The sequence below is a fragment of the Pelecanus crispus genome, chromosome 8 (assembly GCF_030463565.1).
Source record: "Pelecanus crispus isolate bPelCri1 chromosome 8, bPelCri1.pri, whole genome shotgun sequence".
Lineage (NCBI taxonomy): Eukaryota > Metazoa > Chordata > Aves > Pelecaniformes > Pelecanidae > Pelecanus > Pelecanus crispus.
This window is the reverse complement of record NC_134650.1, coordinates 27,000,499-27,010,153: the sequence shown is the minus strand read 5'-3', so window position 1 is coordinate 27,010,153 and position 9,655 is coordinate 27,000,499. Positions and strand designations below refer to the sequence as shown.

The following is a 9,655-nucleotide window of genomic DNA, read 5'->3' as shown; positions in this document are numbered from 1 at the left end:
GGGGCGGCGGGGGCGGCGCGCCCCGCTCCGCTGCGCTGGGCACGGCCTCGCTGCCGGCCGCCGCCAGCCGCCTGGGTGCTCGGCGCCGCGCCGGAGACAATAGAGGCCGGCAGCACGCATGCTCCCGCCCCCGGCCCCCCCGGCCCGCCGCCCTTAACCCCTGCGCTGCTGCCGACTGCCGCGGCCCGGGCCCGGCTCGCCGCCGCGGGTCACTGAGACGCCGCTCCCCGGGCGGGCGCTGGCCCGCGGAGCACAGGCCTCGACCCCCCCCCGCCTCCGCACACACCCCGCTCCGCAAGGGCCTGCAGCGGGGCCGTAACGGCTCGGAGGCCGCTGCAGCGAGCCCCTCCGGGGAGGCCGGGCCCCCGCGGGCCCCGCCGCGCCGCCCGGGCCGTGAGACCCCGCGGGCTCCTCGGGACGCTGCCCCCGGTGGGGCGCGTGGGGGTGGGAGGGGAGGACTACATTTCCCAGCCGCCCCCGCGCGCTGCCCCCGCTGTGCGCAGGCGCGCTGCCGCCGGCTCCTCCCCCGCCCCGCCGGCGTCGGGGGTTGCTGGGGCGGCCCAAGATGGCGGCGCGCTGGAGCAGCGAGAATGTGGTGGTGGAGTTCCGCGACGCCCAGGTCGGGGGGGCTGCCGCCGCTGCTGCCGGGGGGCTGCCGCTCTGACCGGCCCTCGGGAGGCCGCCCCGGACGGTCCCGGCCGTTCCCGTGAGGAGCGGGAGGGGGTCCCGGCCCGGGCGGGCTCGGCGGCCCCGCGGGGCCTGTCGCCGGCTGTGGACGGGGCTGAGCCGGTCTCGGAGCTGTTTGCGCGGAGATAATGCCTTAATTCACGAGGCACTTTATTTCTGATCTTAATTAGATCTTGGATTTTTTTAAACTATATTGGCAGGCCTAGTAGAAGATATTACCACTTCCCACACATCTTTCCTCATTTTTCCTCTGAGACCATTATAGCTACTTTCTCGGCTGCAATATAAATTGTTGAGTATTACTGGATTAGCAGGAAAAGCGGGTTAGTTTTTTTTATAAACAGCAAAAAGGTCAGCTTTTGTTTTTGAAGTTGCTGGTTAGAGTAGAACTCCCTTCGGAGTTTGCTTATGTGCTTTCTTAGAAGCTATTCCAGAGAAATGTCGGGGGGGTTTTGGCAGTTGCTTAACAAAGCTGGATATGGTGGGTGAACAATGAACTACTTTGGCAGGAAACACAGAAAGGTTAAAAAAATAGTTCTGGAAACTCATCTTCTAGTTTGTCCTCTTGTGCTGCAGCAATGTCAGCTCGCCATTCACCATTGTGCATAGGGGCATTGAATCCTGTGTGCTACATCCAGCTTGCCCTCTGTAAGCTAACAAGGCTTTTCACTTTTATACCTCAAAACCTTTATATCGGTTGTGTTTTCCTCCTGGAAGAAATGTTAAAGCAGCCTTGTCTGCTATTGAAGATTTGCTCTCAGGAAACCGGTAATGAGATATGAAGGTACGTCTTCCTAGATCACAGATTCAAATTGCATTCGGCTCAGGAGATATGTGGCCTCATGATTTGATTGCTTATTCATAATGACTGGCGTATAGGAATGGAGAGGGGAGAGAACAGGTGTTTCCATCTTCTGCAGCAGTTGATTTCAATCTCGCTGTTGTGCAGGCGTATACCTTAATAGAGAGGTTAACCACTGGTATTTTGGTCGCTTCAGTTTACTCTGGTGTGATCTTTCTAGAGCTGTTGTGACCTGCCTGGTCTCTCCTATGAAACCAGAGAGCTTCAGAGGCTGGGGCTGCTGGACTACTGCTTCAGGCTAAACTCATTTATATATTTGTGCTTGAGATTTTTTTAGGAGTCTGCACGAACATTTTTGCAGGTGGGAAACCCGAGCTTGAGAAATTGAAACACCGTGGCTGTAATCATCCCGTACCAGGCTTGAACTATGCTTGTAGGCTACAATATCTCCAAAATCCCTACCCCAAAACCAACTTAAATGGAAACAAGAGTCAAAAGAGTGGGCAGCTGTTACATTTATAGCCCGTACGTGTCTGCAAGCACTGCAGTCATCTCTGTTCACCATGCCAGAGTGTGTCATGTGAAAACTACAGCACCCAACCTGTAACACTTCAGAAAATCTCTGGGTAGTTTGAGGCCAGTATTGCCTATAAGTGTCATCTTTCTGTACAAGCTGACAGAGGTGGCAGTCTCTGTACCCTTCTGATTTAGACATGACCCACATGCTCTTGTCAGGCTGTCCGCGCTATCAGAAGGACTGTAAAGCTCACCATGTCCAACAGTGAAATAGTACCATTTGTAGGAACGTGGTGTGTAGATGGGAAGCTAGCTATGCAGGGAACTGGCCTTTCTTCCTAAGGGTTTGCAGCTCTTGAAAACCAGTATAGCCTCAGCAAATCAGGTTGGTCTGTTGCCTTTCAGGTGGAGAGAATGAAGCTAGATTAAAAACTAATATAAGTTCAGACATGAAAAAGTGTTTTCCTTGGCTTGCCTAGCAGAAATCGAGTGAAATGCCAAAGTAGACATTTGAAATCTAAGAAGATGCTGCCTGGGCTGTGGGCTCAGATCTGGTTTTCAAATGTGCAGTACTCCTACCATGCTTATTCACATAATTGTTACTCATAAAAGGCAATTCTAGCTATCCTGATTGTTGTTTTAGGATAAAAACTGTGTTCAGGTTGGTTTGTTCGGTTTCAACTCCCCCATTCTGGAAAGCTGTGCTGTGAAGACTGACATATCAATATACCAAGCATATTAAATGACAGCTGTTTGGTTTTTTCCTGTTGCCTAGATAAGTCTGTAGTATTGTAGGGAACTGTTTATTGCCATAAAATGACTTCATTTGTGACCCACCAGAGTAGCAGCCTGACATGTGAAGCTTTTTACTTCATTCTAATTACTCATTACATTTTATGATGTGCCTGGAAAAACAGTTTACCAGTGTTCATTATTAAAAACAATTTGTAAGGATTTGAGATCCTGGTGCCAACACCAGAAAAAAATAAACTCACATATGAAATTATCAGTTGCTTTAAATGTATGGGTTTTTTCTGCCTTGAGAAAAGGTGGCCACAGCTGTATGAAATATGTCAGCTGACTAGCTCTTCATCACATGAAAAAGTTCTGGTTCCAGTAATCTCTTTAGTGATCCTCAGTTTAATTCCTCACAAGTCAAATGTGTGTAATCTGGGAAAACGTCCTTCTCCTGCTTGCTTTTTTCAGAAATTTAGTAACCCACTTTGTTGTTTGGCAAGGTGCTGTGAAATCTAGGAAGCTGGAATTACTTCTTTACCATTTAGAGATTTTAAAACTGGCTTCTTATTTATAGTGTTAGTTTTAGGACTAAGAAAACCTTGCCAGAAGACTGGATTTGCTACCTAGGAAAAAAGAATGAAAGCGGGTCATTCCTGGAACAGCAAAAGCGGTGAAACTCGGCTTGGTTGGGGTATAGATGTAGGCCTGAGGTTTACTGCAGACTCCTGCTGAAACTCTCCTCCTGGCTGTGGTGTTTGTAGCTCTTTCCCATGTGGACTCTTGGTGTCTAGTGAAAAATGAGCCTGTGATACTGTTTTTCCCTTAGCTGGGGTACGTGCAAGCAGGGAATGGGGCCCTGGTTGAAAAAGATAGGTTTTTGTGATGGTTATTCTCCTGTCAAATCTGATTGAAATGGAGAGGGATTGCCATATTGTCTGTTTTTAGTGATGCTTGTAAGTAGTAGCTGTGGGACATCCTGAAGTCTTGTTACATCCACACTGAGAGTATTTAGCAGGATCCTGAACAGCAGCAGAGACATCCTGAGCCTTCAGAGAGGTAGCTTTGCAGATGACAGCAGTTTGAAGAATATGGGGCATATTCTGATTCTGTACTGTGGATGCTAAAAACTGCATTGAAGTCATATCTATGTTTATGGGCTGAACCATTCAGCTTTCCAAGTAAAATTTTCCTTTATTCTCTTGGCAATTAAATGAGATGATCAGCCAGTTCCATTCTGAACGAGAAGAGGGGAAGACAATGTTCAAACAGTCTTTTCTTTTTTTCTTCTTACGGCATTTGAGTTAGCTCTTAGCCTTCTTTACAAGCAATGCCAAAGTAAATTCTGATGCCTCTTAGCCATCTCTCATTTTTGGAGACCAGCCATACACAAATGGTTGCACTTCTATCTCCCAGTACATATATAATTAAATTTGGCCCCGCAATGGAAGAGAGAGAGACTGAGAAACATCCTGAGCAGGAGCAAAGGCTGATTAATATGGACTATTAGAAATTGCTGATTGAAAGGCTGCAGCTGTGATTGCCATAGCAGGGAGAAGGGAGCAAGGTCTCAGTGCCTGTAATGGTGTCTGCCAGGTCTTGTCTTCAGTTTACTCTAACAAAGATGTTTTCTGTGTGCTATCCTGCACCCCAAAATCAACTGCTACACCCTGTCACCCATCTGTGGTTCTTTAAGGGGGTGTTACTTCTGCCATCCCTGACAGATATCAGCCTTGACTCTACCATAGCAGTTTAAGTCTTGAAGATGAGCTGGCAGCTTTTCCTGAACTCCTCCCCAAAGCTGTGTGTTTGACTGAGAAGCTGACCTGACAGGTATAATTTAGTTTTGTTCTCTGTTTCTCTTTAACAGGCAACTGCGATGTCAGTGGATTGCCTGGGACAGCATGCAGTACTCTCGGGGTGAGTGTGACAGTCCCCATTAGAAATGTATGACAGTCATTTTCACAAGCCAAATCAGCAGCCTTCAGACTGACCTCAACTGAAGGGCTGATGTATTGTTTCAGAAAGGTGCAGCTGAATTCTATTCAAGGCTTGATTAAAAGGATTCTGGGTCACATTTCCAATGGGATATGGAGTGGAAAGCCAGCGACAACAGCACAATAAAATACTGTCTTTCCTGATCTACACGCTTTCCTAAATCCACTAGTAGGAGGTGGAGCATCATGAAGTACTGTTTAGGTTCTGCTTGAAGTAACAGATTAAATCATTTCCTTAAGACAAAATTTGCCCCAAATGTTGCCGTGGTGTATTTGGGCAGAGGAGTCAAGCTCTCTGACCTGCTCCTCTGCTGGTTCAGTGCAGGATGATACTCAACAAGAGCAGTAGGTGCCATAGACTCCAAGCTGCCAAAGCTCCCAGGAGGGCTTTGCATTATGTAGCCACCTCCAGGGCAAGCCTTCAAGCAGTTCAGCAGTTGCCTGCCCAGCTGCTGCCTTTCAGTACTAACAGCTATTCCTGTCCTGCTGTCAGTGACACAATTACCACACCAATTAGGATGTTCACTTCAAATTCAGGATCCTGTGGGTGCAGCTGACCTTTGGTCAGCCTTAGAGGAAACAGGTCCTTTGGTACAACTCAGAGGCCCCCTTGCTTCCATGTAAACCCTTAGTCTGGCAGCACTGCGCAGGAATAACCGGCTCAGCAGCTGGTTTGGGTCTAACTTGATGCCTCTTCCTTCTTACACCTGCCCAGTTTCACAGCTTGCTTATTTGGGCCAACAGTGAGCTGGGGATAGCCTGTCTGCCATTCAACACTGGGTCCATGGCCCTCTGCTTTTCAGGCTTCTCCTGCATGCTTGGCAGCCCTTCAGGGTTTGCCTCCTTTCTTTTAAAGCTGTGTGAGAGCCTCAGAGCACTCAGCATCTTTTCTGATGTCCTTTGTGTTCCTTCTCTTGAGAAAATTCACAGTGCTCAGAGTAGCTTATGCTTGCTACGCAGCTGACGTATGTTATGCTGGCATGGTTAATTATATATGGTTCACTATGTTTTGGTGCTGGTCCTCCATTAGAGTTCAGCTGGCTCACAAGTATTTCTGGGCGGTTTATCTGGCTTGTAAGATGAATCACACTGTGGAGGGAATGATACCTTGCCTAGCTTTGTGGGGAGTTGGCCACATCCAGCAGGATGTATGAGCTCGGGTTTAGCGTCATGCAAATATATCTCTGCAGCATATAGGGTTAGCTCAGGTAAATAATATAACTGGATCAGTGCAGTGCTGTGTCCACCCACATTAATATGCTGCTGCAGCTGAGCTAGCTCTGTGCAGGTGTGCTTGTACTGTCTATGGAACCAAGCATCCCAAACAGTGTGGTGTGGAAACACACAGCCATGTAGAATCATCTTATGTTTGTCAAGGCTCATTTAGTCTTGCTCAGAGCAACCTCTCTAGACTGATGCTGGCTACTGTGAAAGCTGTTGCATTGCGCTCCCAGCCCTGTGCCACCTCGGCTCTGCTGCTGCTGCATTAGACCAGCAAAGCATATTTGGATGTGTTTGCATCATTTTCCAGCACTTCCTTTTGTATCCTAGTTATCTGGGGTTTTCTGTGGTCTGAGCTATCCATTACATTTGCAAATCATGTCTAATTTCAGTGTGTCTTTTAATTTTTTTTTTTAAATGTAGCCCTTTTTGAAGTACGTGGTCAAATGTAGCATTCTTGGGAACAGTATTTTCATCTGTCTTGTCAAATGCTTCTCTTCTTTGGTCCTCTAGGCACAAGGCTGTGAGCTCCATGTGAGCTTGGGGTTTTGAGATCAGTCCTGTGCGATACAGCCTCTTTGTATCTGTGTGTCTTGCAGCCGCCGTTTCCTCTACATAGTCAACCTGGATGCACCAAATGAGGGTCATCGAAAGATCTCCCGACAGAGCAAGTGGGACATCGGGGCTGTGCAGTGGAACCCACACGACAGCTACGCGTACTACTTTGCAGCGTCGGTAAGTTCACTCATTTAAAAGCTGTAGCTCATCATCTTTCCTGGTCTTTCATAGGTGGACTTCTGCAGACTTGGAAGGCTGTATGGAGCTGGCACAGGCATGCTCCTGCAAGTCACATTGCAAGATCAAGACCTACCTCCGATTTACTGCCAGGGAGCTATTTGGCTTGATGGCTCTCAGTTGATGGCTTGATGGTTCTCAGATGGTCGGTCAGTGTTGAATCTAGTTTTGCTTGCTTGTCTTTTATAAAGCACCTTGCCAAATTAATCGGGCATCCAAATGGTCCTTTTCTGGAAGAAAGGGGGGATGTGCTGTCTTTCTAACTTCCATTCTGTTATGAGATTTGCGCACTTATTGAATTTTTTGCTCTGTGCTGTTTTTTTTTTTCACCTCCCTGCCTTCCTGGTGGGATGTGGTGCACCAAGCAGTCTGTAAATAGCACAAGCCAATACTGGCTCACCACTGTAACAATCTAGGTTTGCAGACAGGCAGGGACCGAGTCAGCGAAGAGTTCTTATTTGGTGTGTGGAGAAGTAAATAGGCTGGTCTGAAGAAGCAGTAGCGGCCATCTGAGACTTGAGTGCAGCTTTTAGTGCTGATCTTTACTTGGTCTATCACGCTCTGTAGCTTGTTCATCCAGAGCCCTGAACTTCTGCTAGCAGCAGTTTTAGCCATCAACCACACCGCTGCAGCAACTGGCACTAGGCCGGCGCAGACTGTGCTCATGGTGAGGTGCCTTTGCTGCCATGTTGCATCTGCTTTTATAGCCTGAGAGTCCGGAATAGCTGGGGTTAGAGAGGTTTCATCTATTTTTTTGAGAAAACACTTAACTGATGATGGTTTCCTGGGATTTTTGTTCCTTTTGCTTCCTGGCCTGGCTATGATTGAAATTAAAGGCAGTCTTAAAAGTGGACCAGTGTTGCCAGTTAGGAGCCTTTGCTTGTTTGCTCTCTGACATTCCCCAACCTGTCTCCTCCCAGCTCTGGTACATGACTGACACCTTAAAGGTGCCTTCAGCAGCTGTCTGCTTCGGAGTGGAGTGTTAGTAAAATTTGCAAAAATGTGTCCTTCAGTGCCACTTCTGGATACAGTCTGTGAAAATGAAAACCAAGTAAGGAAATGTGCTGTGCAGGCCACGAGTAGAGCAGGAGAGCTTCTTTTCAAACACACTCTGAAGGCAATATCCAGTGATTGGTTAATGCTGATCTGAGCAGGACCCTGCTGCAAAGGGGAGCTGTGCCCATCTCGCCCATCTGAGTACTCCCATCTCTTGATGCCCTGAGCAGACAACAGGAACCCATCTTGTTCCAGACTGAAAGAAGGTGTAGCTGACATCAAACCTTGCTGCTCCCACTTATAAATGAACATGCTAAGATGCTATGGTAATTTAGATGTAGTTGCTGACACACATCAGGTGAGGAATCCCCAAGATGAGATTGGGCAGTGTCCTGGTTTCAGCTGGGATAGAGTTAACTTTCTTCCTAGTAGCTGACATAGGGCTGTGTTTTGGATTTAGTATGAGAATAATGTTGATAACACACTGATGTTTTAGTTGTTGCTAAGTAGTGTTTATACTAGTCAAGGACTTTTTAGCCTCCCATGCTCTGCCAGGTGCACAGGAAGCTGGGAGAGGGCACAGCCAGGACAGCCGACCCAAAGGGCTATTCCATAACATATGACACCATGCTCAGTATATAAACTGGGGGGCGTTGACTGGGGGGCAGCGCTCGCTGCTTGGGGACTGTCTGGGCATTGGTCAGTGGGTGGCAAGCAATTGCATTGTGCATTGTTTGTTTTGTATATTCTTTTAGCATTATTATTATTACTTTTTCTTCCTCTGCTGTCCTATTATGCCTTTATCTCAACCCATGGATTTTACTTTTTTGGGTTTTTTTCCGATTCTTTCCACCATCTCACTGGGGCGGGGAGGGTGAGCAAGCAGCTGTGTGGTGCTTAGGTGCTGACTGGAGTTAAACCATGACAGGCAGCTTTTCCAGTCAGAAACACCTCCTTTTGAGCCATCTCACAGTTGGCTGGCATTTTGGTGCTGATGCAGTACAGCCCTGTCCTAGGACTAGAATTTAGCCTGTCTTCTTTAGAAGTGGAAAACAGATTTACAGCGTATGCTCAGGTCTGTGTGTCCCAGGTCAGATCTGGAGGCAATGTGGATGTGTTTGAGGGCCATACCTAAGGGGGCAAAGATGCATTGGGAAGGTTGAATCAGCTTGGATTCAGCACTGTGAAGATGTGATTTGCTACATCTGGACTTAAACTGGCTGTCAGTCCCCCATGAGTCCACTGCTGAGGTCATCATATGTTCAGGTATACCATGCAAGTGTTGTAGACAGCCCTGAGAGTCCTATCCTGCTGCATCCCTGTGGATGGAAAGGGAGCGTAAAAGGCTACCATCCTGTCTGCCAGAAGCTTCACCTGGTTTGCACTGCCGTTAACTGGAAGTGGTGCAGGCAGAGGGGAAGCCTGTCCTTGTGTTTGGATAAGGGCTTCTTATTTTTTTAGCTTTTTTCCAGAAGAGCTGAAACATGTCCTCTTGCTGTGCTTGTCTGTGTCTTCCCTCTGGCTCAAGCACATTTCTGAGGACTCCTAAGCTGTTGTTTCAGAAATGCCATTGTTTTCCATCCTTGATCCTTGTTATTTCTTTTGTGTGGTCACAAATGCTTGAACGAGAGGGTGATGAAATTGTTGGAAGCGTGTACTGATACTTATCACAAGAAGCACATTTTTTAGAAAATCATGCTGGGAGGAGCTGTCATTCTCTCACACCTGGTGCTACAGGCAACACTTCCCATGTGAGATGACCCACTAAGAGTCTGAGTGATCAGGTGATCCTGATCTTGTAGCATCGACTTTGGAGTCCTGGACAAATCCCATTGGGTAATTTCACTCTACCCCCTTAAATCCTTCTGTCAATAAGAAACATGCAAGGAGTTTTCCTTGCCCCAAG

At 47.7% G+C, this 9,655-nt stretch overlaps 1 protein-coding gene across 6 annotated transcripts in view; it reads left to right on the top strand.

Moving 5' to 3' along the window:
- Positions 1–565: 565 nt before the first annotated feature.
- The window catches only part of WDR59 (WD repeat domain 59), a 49,980-nt gene continuing 40,890 nt past the window's right edge, over positions 566–9,655 (top strand). For 4 of the 6 annotated variants that reach the window (XM_075715310.1, XM_075715309.1, XM_075715313.1 and 1 more), the window contains exons 1-3: positions 566–619; positions 4,611–4,660; positions 6,558–6,693. In XM_075715310.1, the coding sequence (XP_075571425.1) occupies positions 566–619; positions 4,611–4,660; positions 6,558–6,693 (240 nt within the window). Of the gene's footprint in view, positions 620–860; positions 1,011–4,610; positions 4,661–6,557; positions 6,903–9,655 lie in introns of those variants that run through there. The other 2 variants (XM_075715311.1, XM_075715312.1) reach the window with 2 other exon arrangements.